We start from the raw sequence: 21537 nt of genomic DNA, 5'->3' as shown, positions 1-21537 counted from the left end.
TATTTTAAATGGCTCATTCAACTCTATGTTAATGTGCGAACTAAGTGACATGCATCCTATGATCTAATTTTAATGTGAATCCTAGATGTGTATCTTGATTTATTAATTTGTCTGGATTCATTCTAAGTGAAAGTTCTCCTAGAATTCTAATTTCATGGAAAATCCTAAGTGATTTGATTAAGCATTTACAAGAAAATTAATATACAAAACACCACAATTTGTTTGTGGTGCCGACTCGCGGGTGGTATGCCATCAGACATCCAAGCTGCCTACGTACCCAAGCCTTACTGGGATCAGAGTCGACGTAGTTCGGTGCACCTAAGCTAAGCTACTTATGCCTAACTCAACTAGGACACCGACCTAGACAGAATTGACTGTTTCAACAGTTTTGAGAGAAGTTATTTAATTCAAGTTGAGGATTTTATTATCTTAGGATTTCATCTGAGATGCTATATGATTCTTATCTAAATGCAAATTGTTCCTTAGACTAATGCAGGTTTGCCTACATCCTAGTTTACTAGGCTTGTCTTAAGGAAAGATTGGGTGACTAGTGTGACTAGACCTATGGCACGGTTGTTATACATAACAAACGTTCGTGATGAGGCTGGACTCCTAACTCTAGGACTCCCTAAAACCTAGGACACGACCTGACACCAGGGTTCCTAAATTGGGCTCTAATGGTTCTTAGATCGGAAACCATGATCCAATGGTTCCGAAAGACACAAGATAAATCGATTTGAGTTCTTGAGGTTAACGAATTTCAGATTTTAAGGATTTTCAGTTTTTGGACACTTAAGGAATATCAATGGTTCTAGGGTTCACCAATTTCGGCCCAGAATGGCATCCAAAGGAGGGAATCGTGCGCTCTTTCCTTGTGCAATTTAGTACTTAGGTTATAGCATCTTATTGCCTGGCAAATCTCAGGATTTCCGTGGACAGTAACCTCGGAGCCAATAGCATGTTATAGCTTAAATATTCAAATTGTCAAAGATTGATTGCAATTGGGATACGATTATGGATACACTGGCCATTTTTCCAGGGAAATCTAAAGATCCTAAAATTTCTGTTTCAATGGATTAAGGAGTGAACATGTGACAGAATTTTAAAGTTCTTTGGAAATTTTCACAATGATTTTTAATTAATTTCGAATTTTCAATGGATTTTATCAATTTTAAGCATATGAGTGATTTTACAAGTGAAATTATTGCAAACAAATTCGAAATAAGTTGAACTTTTTACAGCAGCAAGATGGGAATGTATGTAGCTTACTGTATGAGTTTTGCAGATTTTTACATTAATTTCACATTTAATCTTGATTAAACAATTAAATGACCAGATTGCACAATTAACACAGAAACTAGTAGAAATATAAATCTAAATTCTATGAAATTTCTACAGAAATAAGATATGAATATAAATAGCATGCAGTGAGATTTTCATGAATTTTAGAAATTATTTACTACTGACTTCGGATTTTTCAATTTTCAGCCCAGATTATGAATTAACACTACACCACACATGAAACCAGATCCAAATCACTTGAAACTTTTACAGCAGAAAGAAATGTGAAATATAAGACTTCTGTAAAAAGTTTATGAATTTTAATGATGATCTGATGTTAGTACAAATTATCCTAAAATCTGATAGTTTTCAAAGAAAACATTAAATAATATACCAAATAAACTCCAAAAATCTTTACAAATTCATGGTAAAATGAATCAGTAACATATTATTTTCCCACGAAATTTCAGTATTTTTGGAATCTGTTTAGTATATCTTTTAGTTTTCTTCGTTAAAAATCATGTATACCAAATAATTCTGAAAAATTCCGAGAACAGTGTACCTACCTGTGATGAGTTCCTTGCCGAATCCAAAAGCCGAAAAAAACACGAGAATCCCGCCTATGTGCGATCGCTTCCGCTCTTCTTCCTCTTGATCTTTTTTTTTTCTTCTTCTTTGTTCTCCTCACTTTGAATGGGGAGAGAGAGAGAGAGAAAGGGTTTTTGTTTTTAAGAGAGGGGTATAGCAACTTTGTTAGAACACATCATAGAAGAGAAATGAGTTGTCCCTTTTACTCTCCCTCATTGAACTATTTATAGCAAAGGAATGGGAGGGTGGTGGCCACCATTGTGGACTTATTCCATGGTAGGTGGCCACCATTGTGGACATATTCCATGGTAGGTGGCCACCATTGTGGACATTGAATTTTGACATGTGTGTGGCCCCATGCATGTTTTTTAAAGTCCTTTTGAGTAGGTAAAAGATAACCCAAGTGGGTCCCATATGTGACCAAATTCCCAATTGTGCATAAAATCATATGCCCCACTCCAAAGTATGATTTGAACCGTTCATTTGATGGGCGACAACGTGATTTAATTTGTGCTCCGCTAATCAATCCTATGGGCTGATCCAAGCCATCCAATAGATCAAAATGTGAATATGTTACCCCATTTTTAAATCACTCCCATTTGATGATCCGAACCGTCCATTTGATGGGCGACAATTGATGATCTTGACCGTTCAAATGGTGGGTCGCAATGTAAATTGGTTGTGCCCCCTCAAATCATTCCTCTATGACGATCCAGACCATCCAATTGATGGGTCCCCTACCTAAGTAGGTTGTGTCCTCCTAAATCATTTCAATGGGCTGACCTGAGTAACTCAACCTGATGATCATTTCAAAATTGGTTGTTAAAACGACTTCTCTGAGATCTTGACCGTTCTCTTGATGATCATCTTTAGGTGTTGGATCGAAGAAGGTTTAACACTTATTTTCATTGAAACAATATGCGGGCCCCTTGATTGATCCAAATTTAAACAAATATCCGATACGGGCCCACCGACGGTCCAAGCTCCAATAAATGTCCAATGCGGGCCCACCGAATGGGTCTGAATTCTCCCCTAGCTTGGATTCTCCTGAATAACCATCCTCAACACTAGCGAAAAGAAAAATGCGGAACATTGCAGAATAGATCGGAAAGATTGAGAAAGCATAAGGGACGAACACGGGAATGGAAAACACTAGAATTCGACAACATCACACTAACTTCTTTGTTGATTAAAACGAATCAAAATGGGGTGTCTACAGAGAGAAAGAGAAAACTATCCAAAAACAATGTGTTGTTTTTTTTCTCCCCTCTCATCACCTCTCTTTATATAGTGAAAAACTTAGTGGAGAGGTGGAAATAAACAATGAGAATGGTGGGTGTGGTGGAGAATAATGGAAATAAACAATGAGAATGGTGGGTGTGGTGGAGAATAATGGAATATATAATGGTAATGGTGGGAATTGTGGTGGGGAATAATGGAATATATAATGTGAATGGTGGGTGTGGTGGAGAATAATGGAAATAAACAATGGTAATTGTGGGAATGGTGGTGGGAATAATGGAATATATAATGGTAATGGTGGGAATGGTGGTGGGAATAATGGAATATATAATGGTAATGGTGGGAATGGTGGTGGGGATAATGGAATATATAATGGTAATGGTGGGAATGGTGGTGGGAATAATGGAATATATAATGGTAATGGTGGGAATGGTGGTGGGGATAATGGAATATATAATGGTAATGGTGGGAATGGTGGTGGGGATAATGGAATATATAATGGTAATGGAGATAATGGTGTTATTTTAAAGGAAAAAATGAAGTTAGTGGAAATGGTAGAGAAAGTTAAGTCATGCTAATGGTGAGTCCCACATCAGCGGGTTCCGCACAAGCGGGTCCCACATCAGCGGGCCCTACACAAGCGGGTCCCACATCAGCGGGTCCCACACAAACGGGTACAAATTCTCCCTAGTTTAGATTTTTCTGAATAATCATTCTCAACATTTAGCGGGAAAATGCGAAACACGACGGAAATGACCAAAAATATTTAGAAATGTAACAAACGGATGCGGGAAAGAAAGACATTGGAAAACCGACGGAAAACAAACCCTAATTTCTTTATCGATTAAGGTAGAGCAAAATGGGGTGTCTACAGATGCCCCTCTTTGGTAGAGATGACGTAGTCATCGAATACCAAAGTCAAAATGACAGAGCCATTTTGCGTAGCTTTAATCGACAAAAGACTCTGCACAAAACGGAACTTAGACGCAAACATTTACTACCTAATGCAAGGCCCTAAATGAAATCCTAGAATTAGAACATAATAAGAAATCCTGATGCGGTGCCGTTTACAAACGAGCAACGAGAGAATGAGATACCACTTTCGAATGGATTCCGAACAGAAAGAACAAAGATCGTTCTCAAGCGGTTTTTTTTTTTTTTTTTTTTTAAAAAAAAGAAAATGAGACATCTTTCACAAGCGGGCTCAAGGAGGATAAGAGACCATTCACAAATGGACTCAGACAATGAGGTACCATTCACAAACGGCCTCAAGGAGGATATGAGACCATTCACAAATGGACTCAGAAAATGAGGTACCGTTCACAAACGGGCTTAAGAAGAAGATGAGACCATTTACAAATGGACTCAGAAAATGAGGTACCGTTCACAAACGGGCTTAAGGAGAGGACGAGACCATTCACAAATGGACTCAGAAAATGAGGTACTGTTCACAAACGGGCTCAAGGAGAAGATGAGACCATTCACAAATGGACTCGAGAAACGAGGCACCGTTCACAAACGTGCTCAAGGAGAACATGAGACCATTCACAAATAGACTCAGAAAATGAGGTACTGTTCACAAACGGGCTTAAGGAGAAGACGAGACCATTCACAAATGGACTCGAGAAACGAGGCACCGTTCACAAACGGGCTCAAGGAGAATAAGAGACCATTCACAAATGGACTCAGAAAATGAGGTACCGTTCACAAACGGGCTCAAGGAGAAGACGAGACCATTCACAAATGGACTCGAGAAATGAGGCACCGTTCACAAACGGGCTCAAGGAGAATAAAAGACCATTCACAAATGGACTCAGAAAATGATGGAAAATGATGTACCGTTCACAAACGGGCTCAAGGAGAAGATGAGACCATTCACAAATGGACTCGAGAAACGAGGCACCGTTCACAAACGGGCTTAAGGAGAAGACGAGACCATTCACAAATGGACTCGAGAAATGAGGCACCGTTCACAAACGGGCTCAAGGAGAATAAGAGACCATTCACAAATGGACTCAGAAAATGAGGCACCGTTCACAAACGGGCTCAAGGAGAAGATGAGACCATTCACAAATGGACTCAGAGAATGAGACACCGTTCACAAACGGGTTCAAGGAGAAGACGAGACCATTCACAAATGGACTCGAGAAATGAGGCCCCGTTCACAAACGGGCTCGAAGAATTTAGATATTTTTTATGAACTTGAATTTGACGTAGGATTGGATTTTTTTTTTTTTTAATTAAGGATTTGGATTTGATAAATTTTTTTATTTTTGGAAAATGAGGTACCGTCCGCAAACGGGCTCAAGGAGAAGATGAGACCATTCACAAATGGACTCGAGAAATGAGGCACCATTCACAAACGGGCTCAAAGAGGACACGAGACCATTCACAAATGGACTCAGAAAATGAGGCACCGTTCACAAACGGGCTCAAGGAGAAGATGAGACCATTCACAAATGGACTCAGAGAATGAGACACCGTTCACAAACGGGCTCAAGGAATTTAGAGGTTTTCATGAATTTGAATTTGACGTAGAATTGGATTTGATGAATTTTGGATTTGAACTTAATGAAATCGGGGACATTATAGATCGTGCCCAGTAAAGATATTGGAAACCAAGACTTTGACGAATGATGAGACGACCAACCTTATGAACGAAGAACCATTAGTAACCAGAATGGATTAGAAACACTTTTATTAAACTTCAACAAGATTTTTCTCAAAGAGACTGCTGGTCTTGTCTTTGGGGATTTGGATAACTGAAACCTTGAACAAGACACTTAAAATTGGTAATCTAGAACAACGGCTCTCTTGGATATAATCATGGAAAAGTGGGACTTGCCTCCTGATAGGTGTTTAGATAAACATTTCTTGACCAGGATAGTATTTAACTAACTGGAAGGAAATTCTGAATTTTAACGGTTCATCTTTCTGAGAAATTGGCTCGACCATCATTGCATCTGAGGCTCTTCCAAGCTTAAGATGCCTTTTTGAGGTATGATCTTTTTACGGAAGCTGGGCTTTCTGATGTTTCTACTTCTGAACTCTTCTGAGTTGATCATCTTTGAAATGAAGCTGTTTGACTGGATTCTCAAGCTCTTTCAGGTACAATCGAAGGGAGCTGACGAAGCCGGGGCCTCCTTCACCGAGACAGTTGCATCATTTTGGACATAGGAACGACGATTGGCTCTTTCTAAAGAGAAAACTTAGATGAAAGGCACTACTCAAAGGATTGAGCAGCTCTGAAGGAGTGAACTTAGAATGACAAAGAATGACTAACGACACTGACAGACACAGTAATGCTTCTGACTTAGTTAACGTTTTATTTGGTAAGTCTATCCTTTCGAAGAATGCTTTTTCTTTTTCTTTTTTTTCTTTTTTTTTTTTTGAAATCGTAAACACTGGACTTCTTCCTTGAAACAGTAATGCCTCAAGAATTTAATTATGACCCCTAAGATTGCTTAGCTTCAATGCCCCCAGTTTTGAGGATATCACTTGCATTTGCTTGAACTTCAGTTGATCTTCAGTCTTGAAACCGGCTGTAGCCTTCTTATATCGATTCTCTTACCGTGACCAAGTCACCTCTTCAGGGTTTTTGACTTGGCGGACCGCGCTAGCCTTAACTTTTGCCTGAACCACCTTTCTAGGTTTTCGATCCAGCAGGCTATCCCCTTAGCTTTTGCCTAAGTCGCCCTTTCGGGTTTTCAACTTAGCAGGGGAATGATCTTAAATTTTGCCTAAACCGCCCTTTCAGGTTTTCAGTCTAGCAGATCTTCAAACTCCATTTTTTTTTTTATTCATCATCATTTTTTTTTTCTTTTTGTGTTTCGGGACCTAGATCATTAGTTCTGAACACCGGAAGGACTTTATAGGTAGGATAGGGTTTTTCAAAGAATGGCTTAAGGCTCGACAAAGATTTCGACCGAACCTATGAATAGGTTGCCTACATATCCCAAGATAGGAATCAGGTCGTGTGTAGTTCAGGGCGAATGCCCCTAGTTTGAAGATAAATTGTTCGAAAGTTTATTGATTTTTCTTTTTTTTTTTTCTTTCTGGAATAATTGACTTCTCTTCTTTAGGAACTTGTCCCCTTTTTTTTTTTAGAACGATTACATTTCTTTTCCTTTTTTCTTTTTTTTTGAATCGACCGAACTCGGTTTAACCGAGCTGCCTACGTACCCTAGTGTAGGGATCAGGTCTCGCGTAGTTCGGGGCGAATGCCCCTAGTTTGATGGGTTTTCAAGAAAATTTCATTTAGGCTCGAAGGGTTTGCAAACCAGTATTCTTTTGACGTTGGGTTCTGATTTTGGGATTTATTCAGCCAAAGGAGGCCTTCCGATGTTCAGATTGGGAATCGATATAGGTTACTAGAGTCCCTCTGGTACTGATTATTTTTTTGCTTTTTTTTTTTTTGTTTTTTTTTTTTTTTTTTTTTCACGGAGTTTGACGGCATTTCCAGGTAAGAGATAATATATCTTCTTCTTTCAAGATTCTAATACGCGCCTTCGACTTTCATAGAGCAAAACTTGTTCTTCGACATCCTCCATCTATGGATTTGTAACTCTTGATATCTGATGATCACTTTTCAATGCTTGCTCTTGAACTTCTTATCTCGAATTTGATGGCTTCATGTTATGAATTTGAGAACCAAGGTCATCGATTGGAAATATGAAAGTTGTTTCCACTCCATGCCCCTTGCATAGCATATGATATTCACTTCATTCTTTCTTGAACCTTCTATCTGGGTATTTCTCTTGGCATTAATGGTAACGCTTACCGGACCATCTTTTTATCCTCAAAATGGGTTTACCAATTCTTCACACTCTTCAGAGGGTAATGTATTTTCAATCGGCATTTACTGGATCAAGGTTTTAGTGCCAGTGTTTACCACTTCAATTTCATCTTTGAAAGGCTGAGATTGGCGCTCCTCCTCTTGTTCAAGTAATTGCTGTGACTCAAGTGGAGTTTCGTCAATTTTGTCCTCATTTGAGGAGGGAGTCTTACTTTAAGATCAGAAGCATACTTAAGAAACAGACACAAGTGAACTTTTTGGAACTGACTGAAATTTTATTTAAAGAAAAGCTATTACATCAGACGACCTATCCTGAACATGCTCAGGATTCACAACTCTTAAATAAGAAAGGGAAACAGAAGATAACTTGCCTGGACTAGGCATTGACCTTTAATTGTAAGACCGGACTCAACAATTATACTGACCATGATGACTGACTCAACATAAAATAGCAAGTGACTAAAACTTTAACTGCTACAACTGTTTGGCGTTGAAGGCTCGGCGAAGGCTGGCTCGTATCGGGATAGCAGCTACTAGAACATCTCCACTGTCTGCATCTTCCTCTTCTTCAAAAGGTTCCGACCCAGACGTTTCAAAGGTAGGTTCTAAGGCACAGATAAGAGTGAGAGGATCAAATTTTGGGTCCCCTATGGTTATAGCATTAACAACAGCAGCAGGGTTTGCATGACCAGGTAATGAGTTATCAGGTTTTGGCTCGAACACAAGATCTTTGTTGTCGAGCAACCTCTGGATCCTGAATTTTAGGGCAACGCAATTATCAGTGAGATGGCCGGAATTTCTATGGTATTCGCAGTGTTGATCTGTTCGCCAATTTGCTGGTAAAGGATTAGGAAGAGCCCTAATGTCGGGCAGGATTATGCGACCTGAGGCTAGACACTCCTTGAGTATCTCAGATGGTGGAAGAGGGAGAGGGGTAAATTTTGTCTGGGCCTGTGGTCGAGGTGCGACAGCAGGTTGGGTATAGTCCATCACCATGGGGTTCTGAGATTTTGAAGGCTGAGGCTTGGAGCAGGAAAGGTTATTAATTTCAGCTGATGGAGACTTCCTGAATTCTCTGGTATTCGGGTTACTTCGGTTGAATACACCTTGAGCCATAGCCTCCTCTATTTGGGTGCCTGCCACGATAAAGTGTTTGAAGTCCGGATAATACTGCAACGACATGTGATATTGGAGTTGGGGGGAAATATTTTTCATGATTATCTGGACCTGCTCTTCCTCAGACGGGCGCTCCATCATCTGAGCTGCTATTCTCCTCCATCTTTTCACAAAAATCAGAAAGGATTCCCTCGAGTCTTGCTTTGTTCTCTCTAAATCCTTTCTGGTGATTTCTGTCCCATCATCATATTTGAACTGCCTGATGAATTGCTCGCCGATATCCTTCCATGTCCTGTAACGAGTCTTGTCCAAGACCATGAACCATCTCCTAGCAACCTTGGTTAAGGAAACTGGGAACAATTGAGCCATTTGCTCAGGAGATAAGCCTTGAGGCTGACACATAATGGTGAACATTTGCAAATGTGTGATTGGACAACCCACACCATCATATTTGTCGAAATCGGGCATTTGAAAATTGGCAGGAAGGCGGATTTCGGGAAATAGAGTAAGATCACTGGGATTGAAACCACCCTGGTCTTGAAACTGAATGTCTTGAACTTTCCTGGTAAGAGTCTCTAATTTCTCCATAACAGACTTATCAACCATGGACTGAGAAGGCCTACTGCGATTCTCGCTATATTGCTCTTTTTCCAAATCTTCTTCGGTTTTATCATGGGTATTGATGAACACTGGATGGGCAGGTGCTGTTGAAGTAGCCGCTTGGTGCATAGGCCCTTTATCCTTGGACAACGATGGTCCCAACTTTTCAGAAAGCTGAGCCTTGATAACTTGGTTTTCTTCTTTGAGTTCTTGAAGCTGCTGGAGAATCAAGGTAAGAGTATCGGTAATTGCAGTAGGTGGAAGGCCATCTTGGTTATCTGCCATTGGTGAGGATGAGAAAGAAGGAGACTCTGGGGTTCTCAGAGAGGGTGGTAGAGAGACAGAATTCCTCTCCAATCGTGAAGAGACCCGAACCCAAGGAGCAGTGGGGTTAGCTATTGTGCCAACTTCCTGTGATGAAACAATGAACACGAGGTATATGAGCTTGACATTCATGGAGTGTTCATTCTCAATGACTGAAACAAAGATTACACATTTAAGCAAGTAGTTGGGACAATAGAATGAATCCTAGAGGACCAAGACATGACAATGATGACTGATTCGCATAGGGGAATGCCCCTAGTTCAAGGATTATGAGAGTGAACTCTGAAGGACTTAGCAAAATATTCTTGAAAAAGGTTGCCCTTAGAGTAAGAAGAAAGACCAAGGGTACAAGCAAGATTGGATCATCTGGACCAGGCATGATCAGGTCATGAGATTGCATAATCGAAAGATTGTGAGATTCTGCTCCTGCCAGTTAGGGGATGGCATGAAGATACGATCGAATCGTATGACAGAAGAATGAAAGTCGCATGATCAAGAGATTAGATGAGATAGCATAAGATTGCTTTCAACGGATAGATCATGAATGACTAATCCTATGAGATCTTTGGAAATGATGGGATTTATATCCTAACCCCAAAGGGAAAGTTTTTAATCTTCACACATTTTATCAGTGTTACCTGAAGGCATCAACCCTAATCCTAATCTAGCGGAGTGGAGAGAGGATCTCGACTCATGACTTTGTTCGTGTATCTAAGGACCGATCGTAGCCATTGGAAGATGGACTACGGCCTAATCTAGACACAAATAGGTAGGATATCCTAAACTAGGCTCACACACGTGATACACATGTGTTCGTATACTACATGCATGTGTGGGTTAATCTAGGGGTAAGGCCAAGAGTTCCCTTAGCGCGAATCCATGTTCGATATACTGTACCAGTGTCCGGCGTATCAGTACGTGAACAAGAGATCCGTTTACGTACCATAAAGGTACTAGGCTAAGGGTGGAATGCTTCTCTAGCACAGAGGCACCAGGTGATGAAATCCCAGTCAACCATGCTAGATAACACTCCGGGTTCCTAAAATAGGAAGTGTGTGCACGTGAGATGCAGAGTTTAGATGCAAGTGATGTAAGTGTGTGCACTAAGTTCACGCAATCTATGATGCCTTCAGGTTTTGTTAGATTAAGTTCAAGTAAAATGTGATGAGAAAATAAAACAAGACAAACTAATCTAACAAGTATAGAGTTTTTATGAGCCAGTTAAATTAAATTCAAATGAATTATCTTTTGAAATTTTAATGAAGTTAGGTGGTCCCCAGCAGAGTCGCCAGACTGTGGGACATGATCCCGCGAGAGGGGCGTGGGGCGCGAGCCGCCGCGCGCTCTCCTTTGGTCTCTCGTTCCCACGCGATTGGCGTGTGCATTTTAATATTGATTTGAATTCGTCTTTCCTGTGGACTTGGGATCACTAAGGCAATCCGAATTCCACACGAAAGAGACTGACAGAGTCGCCACCTAGATGTGGGATCTAGGACCCATAATTAACCAGAAATCTAGACTCGCTACCTGGTTACGAGAATGGAAGGTATGGGGAGTTATCCACCACATGCACCATTCTTGTCCGATAATCGGTCTTCGATTCCAAAAGCTAACTCTTTTAAATTTATTTTAAATGGCTCATTCAACTCTATGTTAATGTGCGAACTAAGTGACATGCATCCTAGAATCTAATTTCAATGTGAATCCTAGATGTGTATCTTGATTTATTAATTTGTCTGGATTCATTCTAAGTGAAAGTTCTCCTAGAATTCTAATTTCATGGAAAACCCTAACTGATTTGATTAAGTATTTACAAGAAAATTAATATACAAAACACCACAATTTGTTGTGGTGCCGACTCGCGGGTGGTATGCCGTCAGACATCCAAGCTGCCTACGTACCCAAGCCTCACTGGGATCAGAGTCGACGTAGTTCGGTGCACCTAAGCTAAGCTACATATGCCTAACTCAACTAGGACACCGACTTAGACGGATTTGACTGTTTCAACAGTTTTAAGAGGAATTATTTAATTCAAGTTGAGGATTTTATTATCTTAGGATTTCATCTAAGATGCTATATGATTCTTATCTGAATGCAAGTTGTCCCTTAGACTAATGCAGGTTTGCCTACATCCTAGTTTACTAGGCTTGTCTTAAGGAAAGATTGGGTGACTAGTGTAACTAGACCTATGGTACGGTTGCTATACATAGCAAGCGTCCGTGATGAGGCTGGACTCCTAACTCTAGGACTCCCTAAAACTTAGGACACGACACAACACTAGTGTTCCTAAATTGGGCTCTAATGGTTCTTAGATTGGAAACCATAATCCAATGGTTCCGGAAGACTCGAGACAAATCAATTCAAATTCTTGAAGTTAATTAATTTCAGATTTCATGGATTTTCGATTTATGGACACTTGAGGATTACCAATGGTTCTAGGGTTCACCAATTTCGGCCCAGAATAGCATCCAAGGAAGGGAATCGTGCGTTCTTTCCTTGCGCAATTTAATACTTAGGTTATAACATCTTATTGCCTGGCATATCTCAGGATTTCCATGGACAGTAACCTCGGAGCCAACAACATGCTATAGCTTAAGTATTCAAATTGTCAAAGATCGGTTGCAATTGGGATACGATTATGGATGCACTGACCATTTTTCCAGGGAATTCTAATGATCCTAAGATTTCTATTTCAATGGATTAAGGAGTTAATGTGTGACAGAGATTTAAGGTTCTTTAGAAATATTCAGATGACTTTCAATTAATTTCGGATTTTCAATGAATTTTATCAATTTTAAACATATGAGTGATTTTACAAGTGAAATTGTAGCAAACGAATTCGAAATGAGTTGAAATTTCTACAGCAGCAAGATATGATGAAATGTAGCTTACGGAAAGAGTTTTACAGATTTTTACATTAAGCTCATATTTAATTTCGATTTAACAATTGATTGACCAGATTGCACAAATAACACAGAAACCACTAGAAATATGAATCTAAATTCAATGAAATTTCTACATTAATAAGATATAAGTAAAAATAACATACTGAGAAAGTTTCATGAATTTTGGAAACCATTTACTATCAGTTTCAGATTTTTTAATTTTCAGACCAGATTATGAATTAACCCTACATCCCATATGAAAACAGATCTAAATCACTTGAAACTTTTACAGTAACTAGAAATGTGAGATTGAAGACTACTGTAAAAATTTTAAGAATTTTAGTTGTGATCTGATGTCAGTAACAATTCCTCCAAAAGCTGGTAAATTTCAAAGAAAGCATAAAATAATATACCAAACAAATTCTCAAAATTCTCAAAATTTCATGGTAGAATGTACTGGTATCATATTAGTTTCCCACGAAATTTCATTAATTTTGGAATTCATTTAGTATATATTTTATTTTCGAAACACTCATGGAGATCATGATTTTGAGCATACATATTTAATTTTCAATTAAATCCAATTAAATACTAAAAATCATGCAAATATACCAAATAATTCTAGAAAAATCTAAAAATTAAGTACCTACCTGTGATCGAAATCCTCGCCGAATCCGAGAGCCGAAAAATTCGAAAATCGCACCGCCGCTTGATCCGCTTCCGCTTTCTTTCTCTTTTTCTTTGTTTTATTTTCTTTTATATTTTTTTTATATGGAACAAGGGAGAGAGATGGGGAGAAACAAATAAGGAGAGAAAGTAGATAATGATAGTGTGAGAGTGAGAGAGTGAGAGATATTGAGGGAGAGAAAGAGAAAACTATCCAAAAACAATGTGTTGTTTTTTTTCTCCTCCTCTCATCACCTCTCTTTATATAGTGAAAAACTTAGTGGAGAGGTGGAAATAAACAATGAGAATGGTGGGTGTGGTGGAGAATAATGGAAATAAACAATGAGAATGGTGGGTGTGGTGGAGAATAATGGAATATATAATGGTAATGGTGGGAATTGTGGTGGGGAATAATGGAATATATAATGTGAATGGTGGGTGTGGTGGAGAATAATGGAAATAAACAATGGTAATTGTGGGAATGGTGGTGGGAATAATGGAATATATAATGGTAATGGTGGGAATGGTGGTGGGAATAATGGAATATATAATGGTAATGGTGGGAATGGTGGTGGGGATAATGGAATATATAATGGTAATGGTGGGAATGGTGGTGAGAATAATGGAATATATAATGGTAATGGTGGGAATGGTGGTGGGGATAATGGAATATATAATGGTAATGGTGGGAATGGTGGTGGGGATAATGGAATATATAATGGTAATGGAGATAATGGTGTTATTTTAAAGGAAAAAATGAAGTTAGTGGAAATGGTAGAGAAAGTTAAGTCATGCTAATGGTGAGTCCCACATCAGCGGGTTCCGCACAAGCGGGTCCCACATCAGCGGGCCCTACACAAGCGGGTCCCACATCAGCGGGTCCCACACAAACGGGTACAAATTCTCCCTAGTTTAGATTTTTCTGAATAATCATTCTCAACATTTAGCGGGAAAATGCGAAACACGACGGAAATGACCAAAAATATTTAGAAATGTAACAAACGGATGCGGGAAAGAAAGACATTGGAAAACCGACGGAAAACAAACCCTAATTTCTTTATCGATTAAGGTAGAGCAAAATGGGGTGTCTACAGATACCAAACCCTAGAATCGGAATCATAATTGATTCTCTTAGGGCCTGTTCAGTTGCGCACAGGAAACGGAAAGGAAAAGGAAATGACGTGGCAGAAGGAAACGGAAAGGAAAAGAAACTGCTAAGAAAGCAGAAGAGTGCGCGTTCAGTTGCCAGAAAACGGAAAAGAAACAGTAAAGAAACAACAGGAATGTGCATTCAGTTGCCAGGGAAACGGAAAAGAAACATCACAGAAGTGGTGGAAATATCATTTTGTATTATGAGAAATTATACGGAGTTAATTTGTATTTTTTCAGGTAAAAATATGGGCAAGCAAACATTAATAATTCAGTTAATTTGTCTTTTACTATCCACAGATGGGTCACATTCTGTAACAATAAGAATCACTACACACGCGCCTGTGTACACTTATACAAGGCTTTTTAGTAATTAAACTGTATTCAGATCTAAGCTTCTCTTTTCTTTACTTTAGAGTCAAGATCCTTTTTCCATGTTCATTTACAACATTATAGAGAAATGATGCCTTCACTTCCTTGTTTTAATAATGACACTTCTGTCTTGCACCTTTTTAATTAGCTTTTGATAGCTTACAATTCCAAAAAGCAATTATCTGCCAACCAAATAAGAGTTTGAAAAGTAACAGGGAAAGAGAATAATTTTCTCATTTTTATTCAAATTAAAAATTAACAGGGAAAGAAGGGCTGATCCTTGTTACCAAAGCTTTAGATTGGTTTAGCAGGAAGCATCACCTACCCATTGTCAGTCTTATGTTCTCTTTGGATGCTACAATTCCTAACAATCTATTCACAACAAATACAACTAGTTAAAACTAAAAAGATGAGTAAATATATAAACTAAAAATGGAGTCTCCATATATAAGATGATCCGAACCTTCCGATCTATGGAGTTTTCTATAATGTACAGTCCCTCTACAGCTCGGAGGGTTGGGATGCTCCTATTAAAATGATTTATGTGCTACAAGAGAAACCCTTCAAGTACAAGAGACGCGTCTCTGTAGATGGTTAAAGAACATTACTTGAATGTGTAATATTGACAATAAAGGGCATCAAAAGGCTGCATTATCATTTTATATGAGTATACATAATCTATGTCTATGGATACAACGAAATATGGTCGAAACATCATTATTTGGAATCAAGTTCGACTGCGTGGGCAATCAACGAACAGATCAATCCTAAAGTCCAACATTGGGCCCCACAAGGGAAATCAGAATCCTTGTTTTGAAGCAACAGACATCCCATCTGTAAGATTAAATTCTACAAGAAAAATAGGATGTCCAACAAGGATTAATTTCTATCTGTAAGATTATAGAATTCATCTTCTTTAACAACTGCTGGGGGCTTTGGCAACATGCTCTCTACGCCTTGACGCTTAACCTCTTCTCAAAAAGATACTCAAAGCATTGGACCAGAAAGATGTGTTGAAGCCACCGCTGTTGACACTCTCCATTGGGGCCTGTTCGCAGTACGAACGGAAAATGAAGCTCCCATCCAAAGATTGGGGACAAATGCAAAAATGGAAACCTGGAATCAGGAGGAAAAGCATCCCACCAATCTCTGTAAAACAGTTTCAGTTGAGAAAAAATGTTAAAGGGGGTGAATTTATCCTCAAGCAATGAACCATTCTCACAGAAACCGTTTGGGGGTATCATTTCCCAAAATATAATACATATCCTACTTGTCTAATTGAGCAGCCAATTATTTATCTCTAATCTTAGAAGGAGACAATTTAAAAGCTAAATAAGATAGAATGAGATAAAATCCAAATAGAAGCTCTCAAGCAATAAAAATCTTGGTGGGTTCTAACCACCATCCTCTTGAGAAATATTGTGGTCGATCACCATTTCACAAGTGCTCAACCAGTTGAGCTAGAAGCCATATCTCCGAATAAAAAATCATGTTCATGTGGTAAATAAAAATAGGGAGCACCAGAACCATATATCTACTCTCACTTGATGGAAACATATATTTGCATAGAGGTGGCGGGGAAATGGAGCCAAATTCTGGATGAGATGACTACCAACATGGGAAATAGAAATGGAGATAGTGGAAGACGCAGGGTGATGACATTTTCAGCTTTGGATTTCTCAATCAAACAGATGTAAGTCATATAACAAGCTAACATTGTAAAGCTAAACGCCAATTCTCCTCCACTATCTCCCACACTCTTACTCTCGCTTGCTCTCACTGAAAATGTTCCAACATGTGAGCAGTTTCAGAATTCTTTGGGGAGTTTGGGTTCAGCTAGCAGATAAGGGACTGAAAAAAAAATACAGATGATACACCAAATTAGATATAACTATATAATAAAATGGGAAAAGTAAGTCCTAAAGCCTGCAAATAAATAGCTTTGAACCTGCTATGAAAATTGATCAGACAACAGTTGCTTTTCTGCACAAATTATAGCGAATGCAAGAGATCTTAGGGAACAGATGAACATAGAGAGAAAGCATGCCAAGAGATCTATGCATTCACACCTATTGAAAAAGAAAGATCAGAAAGCGATCACAAAGCCTCTTTCTTTGCAGGGTTTTGATAAACAAAAGGATGTGACAGAAAAACACAATCCCCATTACAGCATGCTCTTCCTACAGATGCTGAACTTCCAAAATATGATTTCTTCAATTGTATTTGAACAGGCCACCAACTAAGAACTTCAACCCAGAAAATGCATTATTAATGCATTATTTAAGACCTTCTAAATACATATAGTCTTATATAAACCAAATCTTACTCACCTGGGCATGTAAAGTTGAGGAGAAAACAATCAACAACTTTAATGCACACAATCTGATGCATTTCTGTTGTTTGGACATTTTGGGAACAGAAGCTATATCAAGGAGGACACTGAAATGAGCTGTCTAAAAACTGTTTTGTTTAATGCTCTTTTCATACTGTCCATCATAGTTAGGTTTGGATAGTTCCTATATTTAAGCAGTACAGAATGAGGTATGGAAATTCTTCTCCATCAAAACAATCATGATGACAACAAAAGGAGTGAAATTTAGATGAATCCAAACTCTGCCATTTTTTGTCATAGTAATTTGACTTACATATGGGATGTCCAACAAGGTCAAGCTGTTGCAATCGATCCCAATAAGCTCTCAGCAGCCAAGTAGATTCGGAAAGCCTAAGATTTTTTTAAAACCCTATGCCATAGTTTGACACATTTTACATAGCTGAAAGTCAAACGCCTACAGAAAAAAAAAGTTCCATATAAAACACTATCATTCTTTACACGGTGGATATCAAGGACGGAACTTCAACATCTCCACAATATTTGATCCTAAGCCCCCTAAGCCTACCAAATAGTCCACTAATACAAAAATATACTCAAAAAAACTTAAGAAGCAGATTTTAAAAGCAATATAATGGAACCAACAAGAAGGAGGGAAACCCATGGTAACACCCTCTGTGGCACCACCTCTGCCCTTTCATTTCGCAACTCCTCTACCTCCTCAACCCTTTCGCTGCTCCGATACCTGGCTCTCTCCAAATATGCGTCTAACTGTGACTGAGCCTCCGCCAACATCCCAAATGAGCGGTAGCATGCTCCGCTAAATTTGTCAACTTGCTCATGGCACTCTGGCCAAGTGTAGTAAATCCCAGGCCTCCTGCCATTAAAGACAGCATAGTACTTCTGCTTTCCCATACTCACCTAACAAAAAGACAACATATTTTTGATGAAAAGATATCAAAGCATCATCCAAATGTCAAAATAGAAAATATGCACCGTATGCCATTAACCGCCATCCAAATGTCAAAGATCCCATACAGATAAAAATAACTACCGCCATAACTACTAACATCCAAATTAAAAGCTACCAACATAGCTACCAACATCCAAAATAAATAACGACCATCCAAAATAAAACAAAGACTGTAAAGTTCATATAACAGTAACTACCACCATAACCACCCTCAATCATCCATCTGTTGCCTGATGAAACAAGCCATCTTCCTTCGGATGTACGACCTCCTCTCATCCTCCTCGTACATGATGAAAATATGCACCTGAGATGGATTTATTGTGAGGTACTCCGTGGTCCTCAACAAGATATCCTGCGAAAAACCCCCAACCCCTCTAACAGCTTCGCGAAGCTGTGCAAGGTAAGCAGGGGGACGATCACCTGTGAGGGCATCGGCAACCTTGTCCATGCTTGTTGAGATACGCGACATACTATCCAAATGTGCCCCACCGTGACGAGACCTCTGTCGTCTGGTACCATCCCGTCTTAAGGGAGATGTCTCACTACCACCATTAGTAGGATCTGCTTCTGGAGATGGTTGGTGGTGAGACATGGGGGTATGGTCATCTGCAAAGTCATCCCCAATGTCATCAAGACTGACTGGCTGCGAACTTGCTATGCTTTGATTCTCACGCGTCCTAGCCCCAGCCCCTTTCGCGAACTCGTCTCCAAAGATTTTGCACATATCGTCATGCAAAACATGATGGGTAGTGAAGTGTTTCTTATGTTTTGGATGAGCCTGTGAGAAGGAGCATAAAAAATAAGAAGATATTGGATATGATATTACTATAAGAAGATTGTATCTTGAGAGGAAGTGTTTCTTACAGCGACGTAGTCATCGTAGACCTCTCTCTCGCAGGTGACCATTTTGGTCTCATTGTCCCAACCAAAACCACTTCTACTCAGGATGATGCAAACACTCTTGTATGTTTCTTTCATAGTCTTGATGCGGTTTTTTATGTGCTCCTTATTGAGTTGGAGGTTGAAAAAGGCATTCATTGCAGTGGCCGCAGCTACATAAGCATGATCCTTAAAACCATTTGGGATTTTGAACCCCTCTGCGATTTGAACTAGAAGGGTATCTACGAGCACCTTGTCCATTTGGTCATTCCAAATGACATTCTTCCCCCTCTTCTGCGAGGTTTGTGGCGCACTTGTCATTCTGATTCAATATACACATATATGTTCGTTAGGACTCATACATCCATATAACAACCTGAGATGTATAACAACTTGAATAAATACACATACAACCATCAAAAGACACAGCATAGATCATCCAAAACAAGTAGCTACTATATTCCTTCAAAATTTTAATCCATCACACTAATAACAACAGAGTTACTTGAATAAACACACATACAACCATCAGAACATAATAAAGTTACTCGAAACAGTAAAAGAGTCATATAACCAGTAAAAGAGTCATATAACGTCAATGATGTCTACTGAAATCATTCCACATCTGTGTGGCAAGCGTGTTTCTAATTTCCTCTCCTGCTCTTTTGTCATCATCCCTTGATTCAGGAGGATCTCGTGGTATGTCCTCATCTTCCACAGTTTGTAGTAAGAGTTGTCTAGCTAGAAAGTTGTCCACATCTTCTAGTATTGAATCATTAGGCATTAAACGTCGAATATGATTATGGATGCAACAACATGCTAAGAAGATGTCAATCTGCTTCTCGATACTGTACATTGGTTCTTCATTAAGAATATTGAAACGCTTCTTCAAGACGCCAAATGTGCGCTCAATGACATTTCGACAGGACGAGTGTCTATGATTGAACAACTCATTACTAGTCCGTGGACGCCGCCCACTCCACTCACTTAGGTGGTATGCGGTCTTACGATGCGGAGTAATGAAATGTCGTAAGAGAGGGTACCCGCCATCGGCGAGGTAAAACTTTCCTACAAAAAAAAATATTCTATATCAGCAACTAGTAATAAGTGGGAACTTGTTTACTAGAATGTAACTATGTCATATACAATGTACCTGGAATAAGTGGAATCTTGTCAGCCCTTGTTAATGCATCCGCTAACACTCTCGAGTCGGAAGCCGAACCCTCCCATCCGGCTAGGATATACGTGAATTTTAAGTCAAAGTCACAGGCCGCCAAAACATTTTGAGCTATAAAATGCTTACGACAAAAGTAGGCAGGTTTGTCTTCAATACGTACTTTAGCACGTATGTATGTCCCGTCTATTGCACCGATGCAATCCTTGAAATATGGCATCCACCTAGGATTCCCCTCAATCTGCGATGGTGTCTCACCTGTCGGTGGTTTGATGAAGAAATCTTGCATACCCAAAATTGCCTTTAATACTTTGTTGAAATACGTCGAAACAGTTGCCCCTGAACGTCTAGCACATGCTCTAATAGTCCTAACCCTCTGATTATGTGCCACAATATGCAAGAAGATGGCAACTTGCTCCTCCACCTTACAATGGATTGTATCTTCTAGGGTTCCCGCCCGTTTAAATATTTCAACAAATTGACGAAAGCAGCTGACGTTCATCCGTAGCAAGTTATGACAATGTTCATCTGAATCGATGATAAAAGAAATGAACGTACGACGCGTTAAGTAATTGCTTTCATAGGGAGCTCTGAGAAGATACTTTTCATAGTACTCTTTCCAAAGTACTAAGATGGCAGCAGCACCAGCCATTAGTAGTGCGACTGCTTGCCGAACTAACTCATTCCTACGCTTCAACTCAGCTCTTCGCCTCAACTCTTTCTTCCTCCTTCTTGTAGGACAACGAGGCATCTTACTCTAAATAAGAACTCAATAACTGAATGGAAAATACAACACAATTCACAATTCACAAATAAGGCATCTTAAAAAAAAAAAAACAATCAACATAATCACAAATAACACAATCAGAAAAACCACCAACCCCATCTATAACCCATCCATAACACCATAACCACCACCAAATTCTCCAAAAAACCCACCACTACCACCACCATTAACACTACCATATTCTCCAAACAAAACCACCATTAATACCCCCATCTCAACATTCAACCAGAATGTCATCCTACAATGCTAATATCACATACAAACAAGATTAAAATCATTAAGCAAACTAATAATGGATCAACAATAAGATAAAGAAAAAGGAACATCATAAATGATTAGAACAACAAGATAAAGATAAAGGAACATAAGATTTATTA

At 39.2% G+C, this 21537-nt stretch overlaps 2 protein-coding genes across 2 annotated transcripts; both read right to left on the bottom strand.

Annotated features, from left to right (window-relative positions):
* Positions 1-18531: 18531 nt before the first annotated feature.
* On the bottom strand, positions 18532-19460 carry LOC143857097 (uncharacterized). Its single transcript, XM_077367371.1, has 2 exons — positions 19185-19460; positions 18532-19098 (listed from the first exon to the last, which is right to left on the bottom strand). The coding sequence occupies exons 1-2, from the start codon at positions 19458-19460 to the stop codon at positions 18532-18534; spliced, it is 843 nt and encodes a 280-aa protein (XP_077223486.1).
* Positions 19461-19794: 334 nt separating this feature from the next.
* On the bottom strand, positions 19795-21124 carry LOC143857096 (uncharacterized). The gene is made up of 2 exons (XM_077367369.1): positions 20353-21124; positions 19795-20267 (listed from the first exon to the last, which is right to left on the bottom strand). Exons 1-2 carry the CDS (start codon positions 21122-21124, stop codon positions 19795-19797), a joined length of 1245 nt encoding a protein of 414 aa, XP_077223484.1.
* Between the last annotated feature and the right edge of the window lie 413 nt (positions 21125-21537).

Source organism: Tasmannia lanceolata, unplaced genomic scaffold (assembly GCF_043159265.1).
Source record: "Tasmannia lanceolata isolate RefF3 unplaced genomic scaffold, GAP_Taslan_0.1 ptg000024l, whole genome shotgun sequence".
NCBI classification, from domain to species: domain Eukaryota; kingdom Viridiplantae; phylum Streptophyta; class Magnoliopsida; order Canellales; family Winteraceae; genus Tasmannia; species Tasmannia lanceolata.
Note: the sequence above shows the minus strand (reverse complement) of the source record. Positions and strands in the feature narration are given on the sequence as shown.